The sequence below is a fragment of the Salmo trutta genome, chromosome 16 (assembly GCF_901001165.1).
Source record: "Salmo trutta chromosome 16, fSalTru1.1, whole genome shotgun sequence".
Classification (NCBI taxonomy): Eukaryota; Metazoa; Chordata; class Actinopteri; order Salmoniformes; family Salmonidae; genus Salmo; species Salmo trutta.
The window spans coordinates 54,496,015-54,509,677 of NC_042972.1; the positions used below are offsets into that span (position 1 = coordinate 54,496,015).

The window sequence follows — 13,663 nt, forward strand, 5'->3', positions numbered from 1 at the left end:
GGAGCGACTGCCTGAGCTAGGCAGGGTATTGGTGGTGCCATACACTTTCCACTTCTTACCAATTGTCTTGACTATGCTCTAAGGGACATTCAAGGCCTTTTGAAATCTTTTTATACCCATCCCCTGATCTGTGCCTTTCCAGAACTTGGTCCCGGATTTCCTTTGAAAGCTCCTTTGTGCTCAAGGTTGAGTTTCTGCTTTGCAATTCACTACCCAGCAGGAGGAACCTACAGGAACTGCTGAATGTATCCAGAAATCATGTGAATCACTACAATTTAACACAGGTGGAGGCCAATTAACTCGGTGTGTGATTTTGAAGGTGATTGGTTACACTTGAGCTAGTTTAGGATGACTATTACAAGGTAGGTAGACACTTATCCAACCAAGATATTTCTGTTTTGATTTTCTAAAGAAAACCTGCACTCTTTTTTTCACTTGGAGGTTGTGGAGTAGGATGTGTAGATCAATGGGGGGAAAAAACTATTTGAATGAATTTTAATTCCAGGCTATAAGGCAACAAAAGGTGAACATTTTTATAGGTAGTGTAGACTTTCTATAGGCACTGTAGATGTATTGACTGAGGGAGAGACTCGAAGAGAATAAATAAAGGTAGAAGAGGGTAAAAGAGGAGTGAAGAGGAGAAAGATGAACGAATCAGACCGAGTGACAAGTAAAGTAATGACAGTAATACAAATAATTAACAAGTTTGAATGAAGTTTTTGCTGATAATTGTTTACTAATTGTTGTCTCTCTATCCGTCTCTCTCTCTCCAGGAGAATGGTGAGGTGAACGGAGGTGTAAATGGAGGTGTGATTGGGGAGGTGAACGGAGAGGTGGATGGTGTTGGCGGAGATGGAGGGTCTATTACCAAGCCTGAGTATGAGACTCTGATGGCCAAGTTTCACTTTGTGGACCTAGCTGGATCAGAGAGACTCAAACGCACCGGAGCAACGGGAGAACGGGCACGGGAGGGCATATCCATCAACTGTGGACTGGTGAGGAGTGTGTTTGTGTGTGTGTGTGTGTGTGTGTGTGTGTGTGTGTGTGTGTGTGTGTGTGTGTGTGTGTGTGTGTGTGTGTGTGTGTGTGTGTGTGTGTGTGTGTGTGTGTGTGTGTGTGCGCGTGCGTGCTGCCACTTCCAAGGAGCGGAACACTAACCCGTACGCTTATAAGAAATCCCACTACGCCCTCCGACAAATCATCAAACAGGCAAAGAGTCAATACAGGACTAAGATCGAATCCTACAATACCGGCTCTGACTCTCGTCGGATGTGGTAGGGCTTGCAAACTATCACGAATTACAAAGGGAAGCCCAGCCGTGAGCTGCTTAGTGACTAGAGCCTACCAGACGAGCTAAATGCCTTCTATGCTCGCTTCAAGGCAAGCAACGCTGAACAATGCGTGAGAGCACCAGCTGTTCCGGACGACTGTGTGATCACGCTCTCCGTAGCTCATGCGAGTTAGACCTTTAAACAGATTAACATTCACAAGGCGGCATGGCCTGATGGATTACCAGGACGCATACTCAGAGCATGTGCTGACCAGCTGTCAAGTGTCTTCACTGACATTGTCAACCTATCCCTGACCCAGTCTATATTAGCTACACTTTTCAAGCAGACCACAATAGTCCCTGTGCCCAAGACTGCCAAAGTGACCTGTCTAAATGACTATTGCCCCATAGCACTCACATCTGTAGCCATGATTTAAGATGGCGCCGACAGAGATGGTCGCCTTGCTTCGCGTTCTTTAATGCCACTTTAATAATGTTTACATATCTTACATTGCTCATATCACATGTATATACTGTATTGAGACACAATCACTGGACACTTTAATAAACAGGCCGACTCTTTTCTCTGTATACATCAATGATGTCGCTCTTGCTGCAGGTGATTCTCTGATCCACCTCTACGCAGGCGACACCATTCTGTATACATCTGGCCCTTCTTTGGACACTGTGCTAACAAACCTCCGAACGAGCTTCAATGCCATACAACACTCCTTCCGTGGCCTCCAACTGCTTTTAAATGCTAATGCATGCTCTTCAACCGATCGCTGCCCGACTAGCATCACTACCCTGGATGGTTCTGACTTAGAATATGTGGACAACTACAAATACATAGGTGTCTGGTTAGACTGTAAACTCTCCATCCAGACTCACATTAAGCATCTCCAATCCAAAGTTAAATCTAGAATCGGCTTCCTATTTCGCAACAAAGCCTCCTTCACTCATGCCGCCAACATACCCTCGTAAAACTGACTATCCTACCGATCCTCGACTTCGGCAATGTCATTTACAAAATAGCCCCCAACACTACTCAGCAAACTGGATGTAGTCTATCACAGTGCCATCCGTTTTATCACCAAAACACCAAAACACCATATACTACCCACCACTGCGACCTGTATGCTCTCGTTGGCTGGCCCTCACTACATATCCGGCTCCAGGTCATCCTTAAGTCTTTGCTAGGTAAAGCCCCGCCATTTAATCCAAGTAAAAATTCCCTGTCTTAGGTCAGTTAGGATTAACACTTTATTTTAAGGATGTGAAATGTCAGAATAATAGTAGAGCGAATGATTTATTTCAGCTTTTATTTCTTTCATCACATTCCCAGTGGGTCAGAAGTTTACATACATTCAATTAGTATTAGGTAGCATTGCCTTTAAATTGTTTAACTTGGGTCAAACTACCACAAGCTTCCAACAATAGGTTGGGTGAATTTTGTCGCATTCCTACTGACAGAGCTGGTGTAACTAAGTCAGGTTTGTAGGCCTCCTTGCACGCACACGCTTTTTCAGTTCTGCCCACACATTTTCTATAGGATTGAGGTCAGGGCTTTGTGATGGCCACTCCAATACATTGACTTCGTTGTCCTAAAGCCATTTTGCTACAACTTTGGAAGTATGCTTGGGGTCATTGTCCATTTGGAAGACCCGTTTGCGACCAAGCTTTAACTTCCTGACTGATGTCTTGATGTTGCTTCAATATATCCACATAATTTTCCTCTCTCATGATGCCATCTATTTTGTGAAGTGCACCAGTCCCTCCTGCAGCAAATCACCCCCACAACATGATGCTGTCACCACTGTGCTTCACGGTTGGGATGGTGTTCTTCGGCTTGCAAGCATCCCCCTTTTTCCTCCAAACATAATGATGGTCATTGTGGCCAAACAGTTCTATTTTCTTTTCATCAGACCAGAGGACATTTCTCCAAAAAGTACGATCTTTGTCCCCAGTGGCTTCTGGAGCAGTGGCTTCTTCCTTGCTGAGCGACCTTTCAGGCTATGTCGATATTTTACTGTGGATATAGATGCTTTTGTACCTGTTTCCTCCAGCATCTTCACAAGGTCCTTTGCTGTTGGGATTGATTTTCAGTTTTTGCACCAAAGTACATTCATCTCTAGGAGACAGAACCTGTCTCCTTCCTGAGCGGTATGACAGCTGCGTGGTCCCATGGTGTTTATACTTGCATACTATTGTTTGTACAAATGAACGTGGTACCTTCAGGCTTTTGGAAATTGCTCCCAAGGATGAACCAGACTTATGGAGGCCTACAATTTTTTCTGAGGTCTTGGCTGATTTCTTTTGATTTTCCTATGAAGTAAAGCAAAGAGGCACTGAGTTTGAAGGTAGGCCTTGAAATACATCCACAGGTACACCTCCAATTGGCTCAAATTATGTCAATTAGCCTATCAGAAGCTTCTAAAGCCATGACATCATTTTCTGGAATTTTCAAAGCTTTTTAAAGGCACAGTCAACTTAGTGTATGTAAACTTCTGTCCCACTGGGATTGCGATACAGTGAATTATCAGTGAAATAATCTGTCTGTAAACAATTGTTGGAAAATGACTTGTGTCATGCACAAAGTAGATGTCCTAACCGACTTGCCAAAACTATAGTTTGTTAACAAGAAATTTGTGGAGTGGTTGAAAAATGAGTTTTAATGACTCCAGCCTAAGTGTATGTAAACTTCCGATTTCAACTGTATATCACTCCAGTATTAATGCTAAATTGTAATTATTTTCGCCTCTATGGCCTATTTATTAACTACCTCCCTACTCTTCTACATTTGCACACACTGTACATAGCTCTTTCTATCTTTTTTTTTGTGTTATTGCCGGTGCGTTTGTTTATGTGTAACTCTGTGTTTTTGTCGCACTGCTTTGCTTTATCTTGTCCAGGTCGCAGTTGTAAATGAGAACTTGTTCTCAACTGGCCTACCTGGTTAAATAAAGATAAAATAAATCAAAATAAATGGATCACTAGTCATTTTAAACAATGCTACTTTAAATAATGCCACTTTAGTAATGTTTACATATCTTACATTACTCATATCACATGTATATACTGTATTTTATACCGTCTACTGCACCTTGCCTATGCCGCTCGGCCATCGCTCATCCATATACTTATATGTACATATTCTCATTCACCCCTTTAGATTTACGTGTATTAGGTAGTTGTTGGGGAATTGTTAGATTACTTGTTAGATATTACTGCACTGTCGGAACTAGAAGCACAAGCCCTTCGCTACACTCACATTAACATCTGCTAACCATGTGTATGTGACCAATAACATTTAATTTGATGAAATGCTTAGAAAAGCTGGTCATGGCTCACATCAACACCATCATCCCAGACACCCTGCACCCACTCCAATTCTTATACCGCCCCAACAGATCCACGGATGACTCCATCTCTATCGTACTCCACGCTGCCCTTTCTCACTCAGACAATAGGAACACCTACGTCAGAATGCTGTTCCTTGGCTACAGCTCAGCGTTCAACACCATAGTGCCCTCCATGCTCATCACTAAGCTAAAGACCCTGGGTCTGAACACCTTCCCCTGCAACTGGTCCCTGGACTTCTTGACGGGTGGTGTAGGTAGCCAGGTGATGGTGTAGGTGGACAGCAACACATCCGCCACGCTGAGCCTCAACACGGGGGCCCATGCGGGGGTGCGTGCTTAGTCCCCTCCTGTACTCCCTGTTTACCCACGACTGCGTGGCCGCGCATGACCTCAACCCTCATCATTAAGTTTGCCATCGTCACTACAGTGGTAGGCTTGATCACCGACGATCAGGTTTCTTGGTGTCCACATCACTAAGGATCTACCGTGGTCCAAACACATCAACACAGCTGTGAAGAGGGCATGAAAACGACCCTTCCCCCTCAGGACACTGAGAAAATTTGCCATGTGCCCTCAGATCCTCAAAACGTTCTACAGCTACACCATTGAGAGCACCATTGTCAAAATCCTGAAGTATCCCTTTAATCCAGTAATTCTTTTGAAACTATTGATCCTCTGTGCCTAAATCGTGCTCTCTGGTGTATTTTGAACATTGAGAGTGGGCTGTGACTGGATGTTTTTTTAATAATATTTGTTTTGACTCTCTGTCCCCACATGGGCCCCTTCATTAATCTGGCCCCGTGTGTGTGTGTGATAATGTTGTGTATGTGTTTTAATTGCTGCTGAGAAACGTGATCATGATGATGATGGTTATGAGTATGTGTTCTAGCTGGCTTTGGGGAATGTGATCAGTGCTCTGGGGGACCAGGCTAAGAAAGGAGGACATGTTCCCTACAGAGACTCTAAACTTACGCGCCTGCTACAGGACTCACTGGGAGGAAACAGGTAACACGCATACACGCACAAGTCTCTATAACACACTAGTCAGCCTCTGTAACATGTCGGATTCCTTTCCCCTCTCCAGTCGTACGTTGATGATCGCGTGCGTGAGTCCGTCGGACCGGGACTTCATGGAGACCCTGAACACACTGAAGTACGCCAACAGAGCCAGGAACATCAAGAACAAGGTGGTGGTGAACCAGGACAAGACCAGCCAACAGATGTCTGCCCTGAGGGCTGAGATTGCCAGGCTACAAATGGAACTTATGGACTATAAAGCGGTGAGGAGAGATGGAGGGATAGCAGGAGGGACAGAGGATTGGGGGAGGGAGGGATGGATGGGGTAAGGGGGGGTAGAGAGAATGAGGGAGGGATGGATGGGGTAAGGGGGGGTAGAGAGAATGAGGGAGGGATGGAGTCAGGGAGCGATGGATAAAGGGAGAGAAGAAGGGAAATGGATAGAGATAGGAAGGCAGAGAGGTTGGAGGATGGAGAAGTGGGAGGAGGGACCAATGGAGAGATGAAGGGATGGAGGGAAGGATGGAGGGATGGAAAGAAGGAATGGAAAAATATCCCTTCCCTCGTGTTAATCAACTTTAACCTTTGGCCTAGAAGATTACAGGAAGCAAGGGATGGTTTAGAACAATAATGTGATTAAGAGCGAGTTAATGGAGCATAACCAATGGATGACCTTGTTGAGTTATAGGAAAGATTCGATCGGAGTTGGAGAGTAATGGAGCATGTGATTGGCTGAAATAATGTTGTCTCGTTTATGATTGGCTGAGGTGTTAACCAGTATGTAAAGAAATAAAATGGAAAATGGGAGTTTTTACCGACAAGTGATATAAAAATCAATATTCTCTTTTTTTGATTGAATGAAATGTCATTGTTCTGTACGTTCATCGGAGGAGATAAAATATTCCTGTATGTGTATTGTCCCCCTCCCCAGGGTAAGCGTGTGACAGGTGAGGACGGCTCGGAGGGCTTCAGTGATCTGTTCCAGGAGAACTCGATGTTACAGAGAGAGAACGACACGCTACGCATGCGAGTCAAAGCCATGCAGGAGACCATCGACCACCTCAACACACGGGTCACCACGCTCCTCGCCAACGAGGTCAGCACGCTGCTGGCCAAGTCAGGTAAGACCGAGAGAGGCGACGCCCCCACTCTCCAATGGGATTGGCTGATTGTTGAAGATTGTGGCTGTCTGAAAACCTGAAAACCTTCAATCCTTTTTCTCTCCTTCCTTGTTTAATCAATTCCTACACGTCCCTCTCAAGGCGCATTGGAGGAGAGGATGCAAGGTCCATCCATCCCTTAGACCTTCTCCTCCAATGAGCTTTGAGAGGAATTTGAGGAGACTAGTATTTGACAGCTCAAAAGGCTTTCAGACACAGACCATATCATGTAGTTAAGAAGTCTCAATGTGACCTCACGGTGACCTGACTGTGAACTCTGACCTTTTGACCTCTAGGTGAGGGCAATGAGGAGATTGGTGCTCTGATACAGAACTACATCAGAGAGATCGAGGAGCTCAGGTAAGAGTCTGTAATGAGTGGGGGGGAAAGCAGTTCACGGAGTTGCAGCTCACTGTGTTTTGCCGTTACTGTACAGTTCATGGAGTTTTTCTTTTGTTGTAGTTTGAGGAACTTTCAGATTATGTTCTGTATACCGTAAGAGTTAAGTTGGACTAATGACATCGGTTTGTCTTCTTGTTCTCTCTACACCCCCCCCCCCCAGATCTAAGCTCCTGGAGAGCGAGTCGATGAACGAGTGTCTTCGTCGCAGTGTAACCCGTCTCTCCTCCCGCTCCCCGTTCACCACCTCCTCCTCTCATAGCTCCACCCCAGGGCCACACCCCTTAGGCTCCTCCCCTTCCCTTTCCATGGAGGCGGAGATGACGGACGTGATTCGTCGAGCCAAGACGGACATCGAGAGGCTGAAGAAGAAGGAGAGGAGACAGAGGAGGATGAGGTAAGAGGAGAGGAATGGGGCAAGGATGGCAGTGGAGTAATGATCGCACAGTGACAAGCAGCTCTCACAGCCACTGGAGGGAGGGAGGGAGAGAGAGACGGACGGATAGAGGGAGATTAAGGGAGAGTGAGAGGTCTCTGCTAATAACTGAGCTCTCCATGTTCACTTGGCAACAGTCCCAAAACACAATGGCAATGGAAGAGTCCCAAATCGAAATCGGACAAATCAAATCAAAGGCACATGGCGTGTAATCAATATTAGTAATAGATTCATATGGTAAATAAATAACAAACTGCTTATTGTGTCACAGCTGTTATGAGCTGTGCCTTCTCTCTCTACTTTGTGTGTGTCCTACTCTGATCCTGGGTCAATACGTTCTACTTGCAGCCCAGAGAAAGAGAAAGGCTTGAAGAAACGAGCGAAGCTTCATTCTCATGAGAACGGACATAATGGAGAAAACGGCCAGATGGACTCGGATGACAACTACACAGAGGATGCGATGTCACCTCTGCAGGAGGAGGAGAGCGGGTGTGACGAGGAGGAGGGGAGGGATGAAGAGGAGTTTGACAGTGATGAGAGTCTGGTGGACTCCGACTCGGACTCTGATGAGAAAGGTTTGTGGATGACGACAATGGCAGTGGCAGAAATGTCTCCATTCCAATTCAACCTATTGACGCTGTGTACTGTCGCTTTGACAGGATTGATGCGCATCAGCAATATGGTGGAAGTACAATTTTTGTCCTCTGTTTGGCTGTATGGTACTTTCACCATATTGCTAACCTATCCAATCCTTTCAGACCTACAAGGAGTACCTAATTAGCATTAGGGCTAGGAGTTGATTTTGAAATCTGCAACTGCCCCACTCTACTATAACATGTCTGTCTTAGAGCCACAGTGTTCACCTCTTGACTCTTGACCTCTCTTTGCCCTCTGCCCTCTAACCCCCTGCAGCTAACTTCCAGGCGGATCTGGCAGACCTGACGAGTGAGATTGAGATCAAGCAGAAGTTGATCGATGAGCTGGAGAACAGTCAGAAGAGGCTGCTGCAGCTCAAACTACAGTATGAAGAGAAACTCATCCTGCTGCAGAACAAGATCAGAGACACACAGCTGGAGAGAGACCGAGTACTGCACAACCTCTGTGAGTAGAACTATGAGTAATGTAGGCACACAGGATCCCCTCAGTGAGTGGAGCGACTCATAGATGCTGAATAGACACGCTGCTCTCTGTCTCCATTCTACCGCTTTCAAGCACACACACTCTCTCTATCGTCTCCTTCTATCCGTCTTCCTTCCCTCTCTCCTCCTCCAGTGTCTATGGAGAACTACACAGAGGAGAAGGCTAGCAGGATTAAATCAGAGTATGAGAAGAGGCTGAAGGAGATGAACAGAGACCTGCTGAAACTGCAGGCAGCACAGAAGGAACACACCAGGCTACTGAAGAACCAAGGGCGCTATGAACAGGAACTGAAGAAACTACAGCAGGAGGTCAACGAGATGAAGAAAGCCAAGGTGAGGAGGAGGAGGAGGAGGAGCAGGGAAGGATGTTAGCTCTATAGGCTACATTAAGTGCATTTCTATTATATGCAATGTTGAGACCTTTGCTCAGCACCTACCCAATAAGTGAGGCAAAGGAGTCAAAGCTAGGAAACGCTGACGTTGAAGATCTGGGTCAACATTGAGACCTTGCCCCTCAATAACGCTCCGTCCCTGACGGTTCTCTCCAGCTAAGTGCAGTATGACCTCTGGTCCCCAGGTGGCGCTGATGAAGCAGATGAAGGAGGAGCAGCTGAGGAGGAGGATGCTGGAAGCCAAGAGGAACAGAGAGATCGCTCAGCTCAAGAAGGAGCAGCGACGACAGGAAGTATGTGTGTGTGTGTTTTTGGGCTCAAAGAAAGTACCTGCTTCACATGATAACCCCCAGTAGACTGCAGTTTCTAAAGCCATCACCCTTCTGGTTACCAGTTGATCTCCAACTTTGTTATCAACCGGCCTGGGATTTGAACCAGCAACTTTCCAGCTATTAGTCTGCTTCTCTAATCCTTAGGCTGCCCTCGGATCTACATTTTCGTGTATTGTTAGTGTATCTCTCTATCTGTTTCTGTTACCCATTTCCAGGTTACTGACGTTTGAGAAATGTATGGTTAATATACAGAATCACCCATATATTGACTGACCTCTCCTCTATCAGTACCAGATTCGTTCGTTGGAGAGTCAGAAGCGTCAGCAGGAGCTGGTCCTGAGGAGAAAGAGCCAGGAGGTGACAGCCTTACGACGCTTGGCTAAACCCATGTCTGGACGCATGGCTAGACGACTACAGCCCCTAGACTCCGGAGCGGAGCTGTCTGCCAGCACCACCTCCTCTGAACCAGAGTCCAACCGGTAGGTCGTGCCGCTACACAGAGGTTGTGTCCCAAATGGCACCCCATTCTCTGTAGTGTTAACATACACTGTAAAAATGTCCTGTTATTTTTCATCTAACTTAGTTACTGTAAAAAAAAAAAAAAATTAAAACAGTATGTTACTGTACCATATTTTACAGTATACTGTTAATATTTTTATGGTATACTATTTTACGGTATACTAATACTGTTACCGTAATTGATTTACAGTACCAATAATGCTACTGTAGTCGTTTTACGGTAACAAATACTCTTACTGTAAAGCCTTATTGGCATTTTTTTTCTTTCAATTTTTCAATTCCTCATCAATCCACAGGGATTTAACAGTCATTTTCTTAATATTTGCATGCTTATTAGTAACTGGAATAAGCAATGGTCTAAGACACTGCATCTCAGCGCAAGAGGCTTCACTGCAGTACCTGGTTTGAATCCAGGCTGCATCACATCTGGCTGTGATTGGGAGTCCCATAGGGCGGCACACAATTGGCCCAGCATTGTCTGGGTTTGGACCGGGGTAGGTCGTCATTGTAAATAAGAATTTGTTCTTAACTGACTTGCCTAGTTAAATAAAGGTTAATTAAAATAAAAAATAAATCATAAATGTGTCAAGTGCAGCGTCTGTTTGCTCCTCATTACACACCACGGACCATCAAATATTCTTTACATTAACAACGTAGGAATCACTACAAGTTATTGTATGGCCTCTTATACACTATATTAGGCCCAGCCTTTGGAACTTTGGTTTTCCTAGATATGGCTACAGTATTGTGATCACTACATCTGATGGATCTGGATACTGCTTTCAAGCACATTTCTGCAGCATTGGTAAAGATGTGATCAATACATGATGATTTCATTCCTGTGCTGTTTGTAACTACCCTGGTAGGTTGACTGATAACCTGAACCAGGTTGCAGGCACTGGTTACAGTTTGAAGTTTTTTCTTGAGTGGGCAGCTTGATGAGAGCCAGTCAATTTTTAAATCACCCAGAAAATATAAGTCTCTGTTGATATCAAATACATTATCAAGCATTTCACACATATTATCCAGATACTGACTGTTAGCACTTGGTGGTCTATAGCAGCTTCCCACCAGAATGGGCTTTAGATGAGGCAGATAAACCTGTAGCCATATTACTTCAACAGTATTTAACATTAGATCGTCTCTAAGCTTTACAGGAATGTGGTTCTGAATATAAACATCAACAACTCCACCATTGGCGTTTATATATTTTCTGTACATGTTATAACCTTATATTGCTACCACTGTATCATCAAATGTATTATCCGAGTGAGTTTCAGAGATTGTCAGAATATGAATGACATCTGTTACTAGCAAATGATCCATTTCATGAACCTTGTTCCTTAAGCTACATATGTTTGCGTGGGCTTTTTTCAGCACTTTTCTTCTGGGGTGCTTCCCTGTTTCCATTTTCATTCTTTACTGGGAAGCTTAGTAGAAGTAGATATGCTCATGTTATTTATGTTAGTGCAGGGTGAGCTGCAGACAGTGGACTTCCTCCTAGGGCACAGGTAGAAATCTGGTTCGTAGGCACGTGATTACTTCATACAATAGCTGTAGGATCAGCAGATGCTTTCAGGGCAGGTAGAGGGACATAAATTAGGTTACTTACATTGCGTCTACCAACGGCCCTGGTGCAATGTACATTTGCTGAAGCATTATGACAATTCTGCGTCACAACAGTAGGGATTATCTGAGCTGGGCTTGGGTCATTGATAAGTCATAGTCTCAACACAGCCGTGTAATGGACCAGGAACCCAAATGATTTTGGTTGGATCCCATCCTCCTTATAAAATGTGTTTTGTTTCCAAAAGGTATCGAAATTGTCAACAAAAGCTACACCCATTGAGCTGCAATAATCACGTAGCCAGTTGTGAAGAGAAAGAATCCTGCTAAAGCGTGCCGCGATTCAGAGAGGGCACAGGGCCAGATAGGATGGGTCTTTTATTAGTTTCTAGCAGAGAGTCAATCAGCTCTTTCAAATCCAGTTTCAACTGTTCAGAGCTGCCCTTCATAATGTCATTAAAACCCACACGGACTACGATGGAAATCAATTCTATGTCCAGACGTAGTACATTTGGGAGCAGCTTAGTAATGTCATTTACTCGAGTTCCGGGATAGGACATTGTTTTTGCAGCAGGAACGGTCACATTTCTTTCCACCCATGACGGTATTTGTTAGTGACAGAGACGTGGTTGTTGGCTTCCTTCATTTTCAGTTCTGTGGCCTTCACTAAGTGAAAATGATTTATGTATGATGTGCCTTTCTGACTGTATATTTATAAAATAAATGAAGTTCTACAAACAAAGCAATGCGGATAAAATAACCAATCAGGTACGAATGAACTAAGAACAAAATATTACATTTTATAATAATAATTAGCAAAAAATATGTGCTTTGGTTTGATTGCCCGTTTGCTTTTAGTGTCGCATTCTACTTTGAATATTCGCAAATACAGTAAGTGAACTGCTACTGTTTTTTTATGTAGCATTTTTTTTACGGTAATGTCCACAATACATGAAATGTTTCCCGTCCATTGAATTTCATCCAACAATGTAATTTATGGTAATCTACTGTATTCCGTTTATACAGTATGAATGAAGTCTGTTGATTATACAGCAATTTACCATGACAATTTCGAGATTGTTTTTAACAGTGTAGGAAATAGGTTCCGGTGTGTTTTGTTAAACAGTTAATATAAACACTACTTTTTAAAACTTTCTTCCATTTCATAGTTTGATTGTTGTTTTATGTCGTGTTTCAGTTGAATTATAACTTTGGTTTTATAATGTACAATTACTTGTTGAAGAAAATAAAGTAGAAAATATCTCCTTCTCTCTCTGACTCTCTCTCTCTCCCTTTAACTCTCTCTCTCTCTCTCTCTCTCAGGACCACCTCAACCAAAGTGTCCAACATAGTGAGACAGTGGAACACCAAGATGAATGGCTACCTGGGAGAGAGCGAGGGGACTACCACCAACGGGACACAGGTTGTTGGGTAAGTCGTGGCAGGGAGTGTGTGTGTGCCATCGATTGTCAGGTCAGATGCAGAGCAGGGACTGGTGTGTTTGTATCTGGTGTGTGTACATGTTTTTGATGCATCGCCAGGTCAGAGAAAGGATGCGTGTGTGAGAGTGTCAGTGTGAGACTTGTGAGTGTGTTTGTATGTGTTTTTTTGTTGTTGTGTGTGTGTGTGTGTGTGTGTGTGTGTGTGTGTGTGTGTGTGTGTGAGTGCCAGCGAGCGTGCAAGGTTAGATTCAGATTAGGTATGACTCTGTTGACATTTACTTAGCCAAGGCTTTCGTCAGCTTCAATAAAGTTTTATTCAATTTTACAAAGCCATTTATCGAATTATCTTCAAAATGAATTGACAGGAGTGGCTTTCTTAGTCATATAATCCCTCTCCTTCCCTCCTCTTCCTCCCTCTCCTTCCCTCCTACTCTCTCCTTTCTTCCCCCACCTCTACCTATCCCCCTCTTTCCCTCGCTCCTCTACCTTCTCTCTCTCTTCCCCCCTCTCCCCCTTCCTTCCTCACTCCCTGCTCCCCTCCTCTCTCTGCCCCTACTCCAGCAGCAGTACTAAGGATTGATATAGCTGTGATATGATTGACAGTTGATCTGTTTTGTAACGTCCTGGAC

At 44.3% G+C, this 13,663-nt stretch overlaps 1 protein-coding gene across 5 annotated transcripts in view; it reads left to right on the plus strand.

Annotated features, from left to right (window-relative positions):
* Positions 1-13,663, plus strand: part of LOC115151053 (kinesin-like protein KIF21B) — a 114,192-nt gene that overhangs the window by 71,677 nt on the left and 28,852 nt on the right. For all 5 annotated transcript variants that reach the window (XM_029694991.1, XM_029694993.1, XM_029694989.1 and 2 more), the window contains exons 6-17: positions 774-995; positions 5,522-5,637; positions 5,717-5,912; positions 6,581-6,770; positions 7,106-7,169; positions 7,372-7,605; positions 7,993-8,219; positions 8,557-8,745; positions 8,917-9,116; positions 9,361-9,468; positions 9,796-9,986; positions 12,916-13,023. In XM_029694991.1, coding sequence (XP_029550851.1) covers positions 774-995; positions 5,522-5,637; positions 5,717-5,912; positions 6,581-6,770; positions 7,106-7,169; positions 7,372-7,605; positions 7,993-8,219; positions 8,557-8,745; positions 8,917-9,116; positions 9,361-9,468; positions 9,796-9,986; positions 12,916-13,023 — 2,045 coding nt within the window. The remainder of the gene's footprint in view (positions 1-773; positions 996-5,521; positions 5,638-5,716; positions 5,913-6,580; positions 6,771-7,105; positions 7,170-7,371; positions 7,606-7,992; positions 8,220-8,556; positions 8,746-8,916; positions 9,117-9,360; positions 9,469-9,795; positions 9,987-12,915; positions 13,024-13,663) is intronic.